This window comes from Vidua chalybeata, chromosome 7 (assembly GCF_026979565.1).
Source record: "Vidua chalybeata isolate OUT-0048 chromosome 7, bVidCha1 merged haplotype, whole genome shotgun sequence".
NCBI classification, from domain to species: domain Eukaryota; kingdom Metazoa; phylum Chordata; class Aves; order Passeriformes; family Viduidae; genus Vidua; species Vidua chalybeata.
The window spans coordinates 4,260,892-4,274,571 of NC_071536.1; the positions used below are offsets into that span (position 1 = coordinate 4,260,892).

The following is a 13,680-nucleotide window of genomic DNA, read 5'->3' on the forward strand; positions in this document are numbered from 1 at the left end:
AGATTTACTCTAGATTCTGACTGTGTGGTTCCTATAGACAGTGTAAGGATAGGAAAAGTTTCTCCTGAATAGTGCATTTACTTCTAGCCAAGCTGTAGCTTGGATGAAGTCCTCAGGGCTTACGTATAATCTGGTGTTCAGCACTGCTTGTTGTGGCATATTGAGGGAGAGCTGAACACTGGTACAGTACTCACTGCTTGCTGCTTATTTGACAGTGCTGTAAACAACTGGCAGGTGGATGCAGGTGTCAAGCTGAAGGTTTGTGCCCTGGAGGTGTTTACAGGAGAGGCAGGCATGTCTAGAGAGCACCGGGCTTGGAGGTGTGATGTTTTGCTGTTGTTTCACTGGGTGCTGCTGTCCCACATGTATCCAGCTGTGTTTCACTGCCAGCTGCAATAGGACGTGGTAGCTGTCGACAGAAATCGTTTATCATTGACTGCCACTGTGCAGAAAGTCAGGACAAGCTGCTTTTTGTTTGCTGAGAACCTCACAAAATGTTGCGGCTGTTGAACAGCCACGTATATATCAATTGCAATTGACAATAATGTTGACTGAGAGGCATTGGGCCATGAGGTCATGAAGTCAGTCAAGTGCTCTATTGCGAGCTCCAAGTCAAGACCTATATGTAGGCTTCTCCTGTTGCACTGCTACATTTTAAGTTTTGAACCTTTTGAGGTGTCCAGAAACCTTATTAAGAGCAAATCTACTTGTGTGATTTTCTCTACTGCATGATCTGGTGACCCAGCCCTTTACCACATGGCCTCATGAACCCTAATACTTGGCCCAAAATATGTTAATCTAAAAGGTCCTTGTGAAATGGAGACATCAGAATTCCACGAGGTCCAGAAACGTATCCACATCCCTTGAAACATACCCCAGGTATTGCTGCTTGGTCTTGGACTGGGAAGATTAAAAAATTAATGTGAAGTTTTCATAATATGACTAGAGATTTTGTTCTTCCTGAAAATTAGATTGCTTTAAGATGTTGCAGGTTGGGCCCTCAGGAGAGGATGCACTTGACACTGTGTCCATGTGTTTGTGTGCTCTAGCCTTTATTTCAGATGTATACACATTGTGACTTCTGCATGCAGGTTGCCTTGGACAATCTTCTACCGGCTGTGGGACTTGACCTTATTTCTGAAGTCCAGTGTGTATGAGTATTGTATGTGTGTGTGTAATCTCACAGGCAAAAAAAAAAAAAAAAAAAAGCAACGCATCAAAGAGCCCCCATGAATTTCAATTAACACATTTACAGTCATTAAGCACAGCAGTGAGATACAGCTTCAGAGTGGGAGGCAGTTCCCTTTGCAAAGCTACGTGCTGCTCAGAGCCAGCATGGGCTTAGGTCTCACTCTAATTTTTTTTTTTGTGATTAGTTCGTTCAGGGGTCTGTTATTCATGTAAATATTTTTGTGTGTGAGACTTTGAGCCAGGCAGCTCTAGACAAGCCGAGGTGCAGTGTTTAATTACAGTAGCGAGGCACAGCCACCGTGTTGCGTCTCCAGAGCCTCAACCCTCCTGCTGCAGCCTCAGCTCTGCCTTGGCCCTCTCTGGCTCTCAGATCCTTGCCACGGGGAGCTGGAGGTGGCAAGGACAACCACAGCTTTTGTTGCCACCTTCCTGCAACTATTGCACCCTCTCTTTTTTGTCTCATGTGGGGTAAATGTCATCAAGCTCAGGGCATTTGACATCCCCCTGCGCTGTTTCCCGGTTTGAAAGGACTCTGTGCAGCACGTGGCCTCACAATGCCACATGCTGTTTTAGTTCTGATTTGATTTTCTTATTGTTCCTCTGTTCTGTGCCATCCTAAGTATCTCCTCCCGCTCTTTAATGTTCACTCCCATATCTAATATAATCACAGTGTATTATTAAGTCCTTAATTTCTCAGTAGAGGTACCAGTGCTATTTTTCTGTGTCTCCCTACTTGTGAGTGCTCCACTAAATTAGCCTCTGTGCATCTGGCAAAGTGCACAAGTTCATTTACATGCTGTGAAGAAGGGAATTATTACCTTAATCATACGTATGAATAATTGAAGCCCAGGAAATCAGAATAACTTGCCTGCAGTCACAAATTTGTAGTGTAACCAAGAGGTGAACTGTATGCTCCCTTGTCCCAACCCAGTGCCTTAAATCACATTTCCTACCTCTGTGCTAAAGCTGATTGTGCTCTGATAAGTCCCATTCAAGGCAAAGGGCTGCTTTGTAGGCACTGTGTAACTGCAGAACAGTTCCCTTCACTTAGGCGCCTTCCAGTTTGAGGGAAGACAACAATTAGTGAATTAATAAAGGTTATGGTTATGATGGGGGAATCACTGATAGGTTGAGATGCTCAAATGCATCCAGGAAAGGGCAACAAGGCTGGTGAAGGATCTGGAACACAAGACCGGTGAAGGAGCTGGAGTTGTTTAGCCTGGAGAAAAGGAGGCTCCGGGGAGACCTAATTGCTCTCTAGAACTCCCTGAAAGGTGGCTGTAGTCAGGTGGGAATTGGTCTCTTCTCTCAGGCAACCACTGATAGGACAAGAGGACACAGCCTTAAGCTGTGCCAGGGGAAGTTCAGACTGGACGTCAGGAAAAAATTCTTCACAGAAGGAGTGATTGAGCATTGGAATGCCCAGGGAGGTGGTGGAGTCACTGACCCTGGAGGTGTTTCAAAAAAGATTGGACATGGCACTCCGTGCCATGGTTTAGTTGATAAGGTGGTGTTAGGTCATAGGTTGGACTTGATGATCTCAAAGGTCTTTTCCAACCTAGCTCATTCTGTGATTCTGTGATTCCGTGAAGTATCAGCTCAAAAGAACATTTTAACTTTAACACTGCTCCAGAAAGCTTCAGTCAGAGAATACTGGTGTTTGCTCCAGATCTGGGTGCTGGGGGCTGAGCAGGAGTTCAGATTTTGCAGAAGTAAGTCCCACTCAGTGAACTGCTGTCAGAGGGTCTCTTGGTCTGAGCCAAAAGTAGCTGTGTTAGATGGCCATGCAGTGCACAAGTCCTGGCTGGCTCCATTTCCACAGTCTGGCCGGGGCAATAGAGCAAAAGTAATGGAAATCTGGGGCAAACCTTGCTCCTTGGACTGGGCCAGCCCATGTCACACGGGCAGCGGGGCCCAGCCCTGCCCGAGCAGGACATGTGAGTGCTCGAACTGTGGCCATGGGCATCAGTGAATGGACAGGGAGGAATTCTGCTCTGCTTTGCTGCAGAGGACAATGTGCTGCCCAAACCAGGGAGGGTAGTGTCAGTGCTCTTAAAGGGAGGCAGGATTTTAGCTCACTTAAGTGCACTGCAGCTCTGAAGCCATTCCATAAGCCTTTCTCACTCTCTATGCTTGTGGCAAGGTGGTACCTGGGATGCCTTGTTGTTTCCCTTTGACTTACTTTATATTCTGCTATTCACTCCCATCTCTTTTGAGAGCAAAATGCTCTGTGAATGCCTTGCGGGCTCTTTCTCTTTCACTGACCTTTTTTATGACTGTAAAGAAGTTTCCTTAGGCCCAAGTCTGCTTTCTGTCTTGAATATTGACCTTAAGAGTTACACCATCTCGTTGTCACTGCACGCAGACTTCCCAGCTATCAAAGTTCACCCACAGGACTCAAAGTATTCCTAACTCAGAAACACCTATCTTTTATGTCCTCCTCCTCTTTCCCCTCCTCCCTCCACATGAGCATTTTAATTTCACAAGCAAAATCCATTTTGCTGTGAATTTTGATGAGTGGTTCACCTGTTTCCAGGGTAAAAATTGTACTTCAAATTTAAATGTCTTTTTCACTGTGACTGTCATAATATTTTCCATTTGAGACTGAGATTCCACTGTGGGTTTTCTGTGCCATGTTGTCATCTGTCCAAATCTGAGCTTAAATGTGTGGAAATTCTGACATTTCAGTAAGAAATATAAAGTGGGTTTTTTATGTTCTTCAAGTTAGCTGTTTCATAGGTGTGGCCACTGGGTTTTGCCCAGCACTCTGGTCTTTCCCAGTTCAACAACAGATCGAAGATTTCTCAAGATTTTTGGGCTTGTTTGCATTGACTGCGCCGTGTCATTTTTGTGAGAATAAGTGACGGTGATTTTTTATCTGATTGTTGATCCTGAAAAGCTGATAACAGGCTAATTACCCCAAACCAGGCATTTCCAGCCTGACTTTGCTTGGCAGGAGATGGTTGCGTGTGACGCCGAATGTGGTGTCCCTGTACGTGCGGATCTTGGAGAAGGCAGTTTCAAATCAAGCACACTTGGAGCTGTTTCCCAATGAAAATCGCTCTGTGGTAGAAAGACCCATCTTTAGTGGGGGTTTTGAGAGGGGTTTGGGAGGTGTAGTGCTGTTGGACTCCTTCCCCTCGAGTCAATGCCCTTTAGTCAGAGACTGCTTATGCCCAGTAGTCTGAGCTACATGTTTTGGGGCAAATTTTGAATATTGCTGTTTACCTACACTCAAGTATTTGACGAAGGATGAAATATTTTTTTGTAAGTCATGTGGTTTTGTGTCAGGTTGTTACGTGGAACAAAGTATGCTGTTGAGATTATCACTGAAATTGAATTCTCTAAAAGGTTTTTTCAGCTTTCTATCAAGTAATATAAAATACATAGAAATGTACACCCACTGACAACATTCACTTCCTTTTTTTTTTTTTTTTTTGTCATTAACTTCTTTGAGAATACAAGGGGATATTTGCAGCTGTTTCAGTGGCTTGACATTTGTCACAATGATACAATTCCTAAAATGTTGACTGTAATTGCTGCCTCAGCTCACTGAACCTCTTACCAAACAGGCTGTGAGAATTGCTGGTGACACAAACTCCTGCTCTCAGAACTGATTCCATTGTGGTCTGACCTGATCAATTGCTCTTTAACGCAAGTCCCAGTCACTCTGTGTAATTCTATAGTGTAAATCTCTGTGTAATTTTATAGTGTAATATTTTACACCTTTGGGGCTATGATGTGATTACACCTCTAGAGCCAGGGGGAAATTAACCCAAGGGAGTTGTGCTTGATACTACTCAGCTGGTGCTCACAAACTTCATTCTTTGCAGCTGTGTGTTAAGCAACATGACCAACACTTGCCACATGTTGTTTATTCTCTTATCTTCCCCCCAAAGAAGGGAACATGTCTACTGGGTCTATTTCTTTCCTTAAGGAATTATGTTCCTTAAATCCCATATTGCCTGTAGAAATCATGTCTTTATCGTTAACTTTTATCCTGTCTATTAACTTTCAAATTTTATGGAATATTGGTAGCTGACCATCCAAGATATCGTTGGAAAAGGTCTGCCATGTTTTATGTAAATAGTTACTGAAATGGTTGCAATGCAGGGAGCAACCATTTGAAGAGGTCTAATAAAACCTCATTTTTGACTGTTAATTATTAATTTTTTATGATATGAGCCTGTAGCAGAATATTTCTCTCGGTGTTAAATGATAATAATGTAATTAATTGTAGCTGCCTAAAATAGCTGCAAGCAATCACCCCTTTTCTTTCTGTCTTACAGTTTATCTAAGTTGCTTGATAGCTTAGTGTAGCCAAACTGGGTGGGCTAATTCAGCCCTGCTTCAGCTCAGTTAACATAATTCCTTCAATTGCACTGGATTTTTTTATTGGACACCACATTAGCTTCTAATGAAGGTGTCAGACTGACAGACATTGATGCCCTCTAAATGCACAATGAAGCATTGTAATGGTGATTATAGAAGCCTCTCCATCCTGAGGAACCTCTGGTGTGTTTTCCTGAAGGTGCCTCCAGAATGAACTGGCTGGTTTATGTTTAAGAACTGGGTCTCGATCCAGATCATTCACATCAAGGGCAATTATTGTGGGAATGATAATGAGTCTCACACTGGGCCTCCACTGAGAATTCCATTACCAGCATCAGTTATGGCAACAGTGTAAGCAAGCGAGCAAACTAAAATGAAGGCCACAACCACTCTTTGGTCTAAGACACACTTTCTTGAGTTTAAGCCTTATCTCAAAACAAAGAAATCCACAGTTTGGATACTTACTAAAAGCAGGGGTTTTTTTCACTTGCTGGAAGACTTGGTTGTGCCACTAAAATGTGCATACGAACTTTTTGGGAAAACCCGAAACTTTCTGCAAGCATGTTCTTTTAATCAAATTCCTTTTTTCATGTTTGAGTCCTCTGCCCAGCTCATTCTTGGCTGTGCCTGTCCCCCCACAGCTTCCCTGCATTTTCCCATCCCAATGGTGACGATGCAGTTTGGCTGCAATTAGTACAGCTCAGATTTCATTAAGTAAATGACTGTGAAAAGCTTTCAATATTGGGACAAACCCAACAGAAACATGTAGATTACCCAACAGAGGATGTTCTCCATTTCTTTGGCCAGAAACTAAAAATCTTACCTAAGATTTTCAAAACTCTGGAAGAAGTTTGACCTTCCCCTTCCTTCAGCCAGCTCTGAAGTTTGCAGCCGATGGTGTTTTACTAGACTTGCAGCACTGACTTAATAGCTCTTTAGTTATTAGAGGATAAATGTTCATGTTCTACAAGTTTAAATTATATTAAAAGCCTTTATTAGCACCACTTGGCAAAATACCTTCTGGCTAGCTCTCTGGCCTTGGGCTAGGCCATTCTTGTGGTTTCTTAATGACATACTATGAAATGGATATAATTTATGAGAATTTGGTGCCAGGTTTTGCGTGTATTAAGAAGCATTTGCCATTTGTGCTTAATGCTGCTGAGCAAAATGAAAAAGATTAAAAACTTGAGTTACATCTTGCATTCATCTGGCTTGATATTCATTGTACATGGCCTTTTGTATTATTATGTATATGTATTTATACTATATATTTTTTTATATTGTCTGCTCTCTGAATTACTGGTGGTTTTTCAGTTCTGGCACATAGCAGTGCTATTACCAAAGTTACTTTCAATTTATTTTCCAACCCTCCCTGAGTAATTTTGGCAAAGTATTCTCAATGAAAGAACTCTGAGCCACATAATAGGTTTCCCCACAGTTGGGAGAAGAATTAGGCCACTGGGGCAGCTCATTTTTGTGACAGCAACTGTGCCATGGGCCAAAGGCCTCAGAAGTTTCTTTCCCACGAGACTTGGTGCTGGGGTGTGATTCAGCTGGTTGGTATTTTCCCCCTCTCAGCATCTGTTTATTTGCTTTGCCACCAAGGCCGCCTCCTTTTCCTTCTGCTGATGCAGCGTCAGTGTGAAAAACGGATGGGGCAAAGCACCGGCGGGTGGGAGGAGGCGTGTGCGGTGGGAAAACGGGCCTGGGAGAAAGACCTGGGGCTCAAGTAACCTTTCTTAGGTGTCTTTCCATCACAAGAGTTGTTTGAGGCAGAGGTGTGAGCTTTGGTGATTGCAGAAGAGGGCTGCCGTGGATCTGACCCGATGCTCTCATTCTTTCCGCAGTGGGGAAGCCTCACAAGTGCAACTACTGTGGCCGGAGCTACAAGCAGCGCAGTTCTCTGGAGGAGCACAAGGAACGCTGCCACAACTATCTGCAGAATGTCAGTCTGGAGGCTGCTGGGCAGGTCATGAGTCACCATGGTGGGTGCAAACCGCCTCCGGAGCTCCCTTGGACTTGGAGCGTCTCACGCGGGTTTCTTTCCATCTCCTTTTTCTTCCTTCCTTTCGTCTTCGCATCGCTTCCGTCTTAGAGGTTGCTTACACTCAGAGAGGCAGGAGGAGAAAAGATGGGCTGAAATCCTCACTCTGTCCAGTTTAACAGCCCTATTTGTGCTTATTTTGTTTAAGTCAGTATTTCACTTTTTAGTATGTGTACATAATGCAGGCATGAAAATAAAGCCATGTCACCTGTTCAAATTAACCTAAAAAATCATGTCATAGAATCATAGAATGGTTTGGGTTGGAAGGGTCCTTAAAGACCCTCCAGTTCCACCCCCTGCCATCAGCAGGGACACCTTCCACTACACCAGGTTGCTCCAAGCCCCATCCAATCTGGCCTTGGACACTCCCAGGGATGGGGCAGCCACAACTTCTCTGGGCAACCTGTGCCAGGGCATCACCGCCCTCACAGGGAGGAATTTCTTCACAATGTGCCATCTGTCCCTGCCCTCTGGCAGTGGGAAGCCATTGTCCTTTGTCCTGTCCCTCCATCCCTTGTCCCAAGTCCCTCTCCAGCTCTCCTGGAGCCCCTTTAGGCACTGGAAGTGCTCTAAGGTCTCCCTGGAGCCTTCTTTTCTCCAGGTGAACAGCCCCAGCTCTCCCAGCCTGGCTCCAGAGCAGAGGAGCTCCAGCCCTTGGAGTATCTCCAAGGCTTCCTCTGGACTCACTCCAACAGCTCCATGTCCTTCTTATGTTGGGAGTCGAAGCCATGTATAAAATGTGTGATTCTCCTCCCCTTCCTTTCTGATAGTGAGTGATAATTAGAAAAAATAAGGATGGCAGAGGTATTCAGAAGTCATTTTTTCTACCCTCTGTAATACTATCTTATTCCTCCAAAAAATGGAGGGATGGATGTAAAAATCTCTAGAGCAGTATGGAATTCAATAGTGTTGTAGAATGTAATTATAACAAAAAAAATGTTTGTATGCATTTACATTTGCTAGTATTAATATGTTAACTAACACTGCATGTGTTAATATACATAAGGGCTGAAGATTGCCAAAAAGATTGTTGAACGCAAGAAATGTCAAACTCTGTGAATTTGTTTTCAGAAATTTCTGGAGCTATTAGTATGGATAATGAGCATAATGTCTCAGACTGCAGGGTTGAAGGCTTCTCTGTAGCACTAAATGCTAAATGGTAGCTGTCCAAAAACAGTTATAATTTTATTCAAAATTAGTGTCTCACAAACTCTTCTAAAATGGAACTTCTTTTAACTTTTCAAAGTTGTCTTTAGATGTTTGATATTTGAAAACTTTAAATTTTTTTACTATTCAGAAAGTATAAAAATGGAATGCTTTCCATTTTGATTTAAAATTACCATATACCTATAAATACCAAAGGAAGTTAGTTTATGGGTAAATGAAAAGGCAAAAGAACACTTTCTCTTTTTTTTTACATTTTGCTTATCATGACTGAGTGGAGACACAGGGCTTTATCTGGAAATAATTTCTGTAAAATCTTTTTAAAACCCTGAAAATGCGAGCTGAAATAAATTCTATTCAGCATTGCTACTATAGGCTATATTGTGGTGACAGAAATCTCCAAAATTTTTTAAATAGTACTTTCCCATGACCAATTTAAGCCTATAAGGACACATTAGACAGTTTTAGTACCCGTTGCCAAAATATTCATACAGCTCTATTAAGTAATTGCTCTCTTTGTAGACACCCTGGAGACTAAAGTCAACATTTAAAATGTCATGGATGTTTTAAAGATATTGACATGAGTGATAATGTGCCTGAGGTGGCTTTTTTCTGGTAAAAATCAGTGAAAAGGCAGATTTCAGGGCTTTGCTCTTTGGCGGTACCTGTTGTGGGCTTGGTCAAGGAGTGGGAGGCTTAGGCAGAAATTGAATCTCTGAATTGATTCCCAACAAAATACCCACTCCTTGTGCCTGTCTTGTTAACCAGGGAGGGATGCCTTCAGTCAGCCTTTCCTTAGGGAATAACAGGAGCCTGCCCATAGCTCTGACAGCCAGGATGTTTGAGATCCTGTTGTGGAGGAGCTTCCCAAATGCCGCTCAATGTCTGGCTTTATTAGACAGTTATTTATTAAAATATTAAATCAAATTAATTAAAATTTCTGAGGAGATCTAAATCTTTTTCTAAGCTGCCTAATGCCATGACAAGAAGGGTAAGTCCTTAACCTTGTGTGCCCAAAGAAGCTGCAGTGATTGACCTTGCATTGATTTTTCTACCACCTGAAGTTAAACCAGTGCAAATCCCATGTGGACAGTTCTTTTATTTACAGCCTGACTGACTTTGCTTGGGCTTAAAATAGAAGTGCTCATACAACCACTTCACTTTTCTCAACAAAATTAGCTTAAAGCAGCACTTTGAATTCAACTAGTGCCTCTTTCTCCTCCGGGCAAATATGTCTGTGCCTCCCCTGGTGAATGTTTAAGGGGATGTTTGATCCACTGTCTTCATTTAGTTGTTTAGTGAGGGCACAGCGAGGACAGGCAGCGACAGGGAGCTCCAGATTCAGCTGGGACCAGTCATAAATCTCAGCTCCCACCCCAGCACCACTCACACCAGTGAAGCTCAGCGTGAGGGTCATGAGCACCAACCTCTAGAGGTCTGCAGCAAAGTCCTTTTTCCTGAGACTGTAAAGACACCAGGGAAGAGTACAAAAATGATTACTCAGCTTAATGCTAGGCCTTCTACTAACCCTGAAAAAACTGTATTCGTTTCCTTGTCTCCCATGTCACACATGGAAATGATATTCCTGAGGATGACTAAGAGTATGTTTTGGAGACTTTTATTTTGCATCCCACTGGGGTGAGCTTTCCTAACTCTCTTTCCAAATTCTTGGTGTTTTGTTTTTGCTGGGCGTTTTGAAGCACTGGACTGCATTTTGGTGTGACTCCTGCTCACAACTTCACTATTGTACACAGAATAGGGAGACGTGGGGATTTTCTGATCCCTACCAACATCTTGCTCCTCCTGCTTTTAACAGCACCAGCATTGGCCAACACTAAGCATTAATCCAAATTATTTCTGCAGAGACTAATTGTTCCAGAAAACTGGAAGCAGCCCCTACAGGGTTTGGATTTTTTTCAAGCATTGTGCTCAAGCCCATCAGTTTATAGGCATGCTACAGACATCTACTTTGGTGCTTTCAATTATCTCTGTCTTGCAGATGGCTGGGTCACCTGACTGAAGCCACAGAGGGAAGCAAGAGAGGAGGAAGGAGGGCTAGTTTTTGGGGGTGGGTAGGAATATACAAATCTCTGGGTCTTGCTCCATCCTCTTGCAGGGTGCCAGTTGCTTGTTGAGCTGCCCCTCCTTGTGTTCCTGTTCCCTGCTCAGCAGGACAGATGCTGCAAGAGAGATACCATGATTTTGTTGTTGAAATTTTTCAGCTAAGCTGTGCTGGCTCTGGAAGGAGAAATTAGTCTCTAGTCTCCTAGCTCACAGTGTGTTGGGGGTGACAAAAGGGGCAGTCCCTGAATGCCAGGAACATGCCCTTTGCAGGAAAGAACAGGGAGAAATGTTGAAGGCTAGCTATGGTTTGCACCCAGTTATGTCTTCTTCTCCACTGCCACAAAGCCGAAAGTCCAGAGAAATTCTTCCAGGAATGGAGAAGGGTACTCTTTTCAGGAGAAGGAGAAAGAAGCCTAGCCCTAGGCTGTGTGAGGCTCAAAGGCCAGCTCCACATAAAACACACAATGGCCTTGTGTCTTTCCCTCTTACATAGTTGCTTAAAACATCGTTAAAATGCTGGTCCCACAGGACACTTCCCACCAGGGTCCATGGGAATATTTCCTGTCATTTCTCTGCACACACACACTTCTTTTAAATAGCAATATTGTGAGCCTTAGAAAGGAAATTGAGGTTGATGGAGTAATACTAATTTATACCAGCTGAGACTTAGCCCAGTGTCTGGTGTCTGCACACAAAATATTTATCAGCAAAACACACACTGGGTAATTTTTTTGCTTCTCTTTTTTCCCCTATTCTTTTCTTACTGGTACAGCATAAATTTTTTTAATAGTTCATGTGGTTTCTTACAAATTAAGAAGTAAAAAGTTAAAGATACTCACTATAATTGAAAAAACAATGTCTTCAGGAAAAGAAAGATTGTTCTGAAGACTATCCAAGTTCATGAATTAAGAGTTTAGCTCAGAAACAATTCTTTGTATTAACTACAATTGAGTATTGACAGTGTCAGAGGCAGTGAACTCTTCCATGGGCAGTCCAGGAGCACACCCTGACAGGTGATAAAGAACATCCCTGAACAGAAACATACTCAAGTGTGGGCTTTTCCTGGGCTGAAAGTTTGATTTTTAGAATAAAAAAGTCTTCCTGAGCTGAGACTGTAAATGTTCAGCATAAAATGAGTTGCTGTATCTGTGCTAGTTATATCTTGTCAGCTGTTCAAGGTAATGAAGTAGGATGTACTACAACAAAAAAGGAATTGCATTTACTGCTGAGTAAATGTGTACACGAGCTTCTACTACAGAGCAGCTGATTGTTGAGAACTGGTAGTTGTGTATGATCAGTTTGTTTTCCCTCTTTCTTACTTTGTTTTTCCTTAAAAAAAAAAAAAAGCAGGCTGGGCTATGTGTCCTTTTTTTGTGTGTTTTTAAAAGTGAAATGAAAATGAATGTATCTAGAATTGTCAATGTGATATTTAACTTTTTGGGTTTCTGAAATGTGACGTCTCATCTGTTTGGTCCAGTTTTGTGTACTGTTTAAATGATTTCAGAAACTAGACTATTTCCTTCTTTCCCTTCTCCCAGGAAATCTGCATAAAAAACACAGTCTGGTAACGTATTTCCATCATAACACAAATATTGGTGTGATTCAGTGATTCTCTTGCAAAAGAGAAGTGCCCTGGATTATAGACTTGGGTTCTGAGATGGGAAAAAGTACCTTCAGCATGAAAGATAGAAAAGAAAATGTTTTTATTGTTGATGATTTTAGTTTTAAAATGAGTCCAAGCAGGATTTTTGCCTGACTTAGAGAAGAGCAGATGTCTTTTTTAGCACTATTCATTTTTCATGGAAGAAAGGTTTCAAATTATGTGTAGGAAATTTTACACACATATGCCCAGCAGCAGAATTATTTAATTATTACCTAATTGTTATAAGACCTTACAAATGTCACTACATTTGGGGCTTATTCAGATGGCTTTTAGAGTAATCAGGAGCTTTGAACTGGTTCAGGATGCTTTGCACAGGTGTTCCTAGGAGGGATTGAGCACCTTCCTAGTACCACACCACCAGCCTTGTGTGTCCTGTGCACCAAGGGCTGGAAATCCTTGAAGTTGCACTCAGGTGGACATAGCCCATGGCAGTCACATCCCAGGGTTCACACCCTGTGTGCATGCATCCACTGAGCCTGGGGAAACCAAAAAGGACAGCAAGATGCCAGTTCTCAGTGAAAATCAGCAGGCATCATCTTTTCTTTCTGCCCAAATCTCCTTGCTAAATACTTGAGTAGTGCAGATAGCTCCTGACCAAGTACAGTATTTAATTAACCTTAAAACTTTACCCTTAGCTATTAAAGTATTCCAAGCCTCCCAGTCTACACTGGGCATTAATTAGGTCACTTGAACACTGCATCCCATTTTGTTGCAACATTAGCTTCATTTCATATTTATGCTTTTTTCCCCTCCCTTTCAGTGATGCCAGCAGGACTGCCTTGTAAATGAGAAACCATTGTGTTTCTCAGGGGGAGCATCCTGTACAAATAAAAAAGCAGCAGAGTAAATCATTTTACAGCATATGGTAGATTCTAAGCCTCAAAGTACTCAGCTTTCCATAGCAGCAGAGGCTCAAACAGAATCAAATGAATAAATTGCCATGTTTTCTTATTATGATGATGTCTGAATTGAGAAGTTCACCTGAGCAGATACTCTGTTTTATAATTGCCTCGTATTTGCTCTTCCTTGCTAGGAAGAAGGCAGAGACAAGGCTTTTATCACCCCATTTTTAGTGTATTATGTGCTAGCAAACAGCTGTGTTTAGGAACAGAGGGGTGATTATTCCATGCCAGGATCCTGGAGGTAGTGCAGTTCCACGGGAGGAAAGTGGGCTGGTGGTGTTCATTTATGGCACTGTCTGGGAGAAGGTGTCTGTGACACA

The 13,680-nt window shown here is 42.5% G+C and overlaps 1 protein-coding gene across 5 annotated transcripts in view; it reads left to right on the forward strand.

Moving 5' to 3' along the window:
- Window positions 1-13,680, forward strand: part of IKZF2 (IKAROS family zinc finger 2) — a 117,549-nt gene that overhangs the window by 87,291 nt on the left and 16,578 nt on the right. For all 5 annotated transcript variants that reach the window (XM_053947378.1, XM_053947377.1, XM_053947380.1 and 2 more), the window contains one exon: window positions 7,371-7,508. In XM_053947378.1, the coding sequence (XP_053803353.1) occupies window positions 7,371-7,508 (138 nt within the window). The remainder of the gene's footprint in view (window positions 1-7,370; window positions 7,509-13,680) is intronic.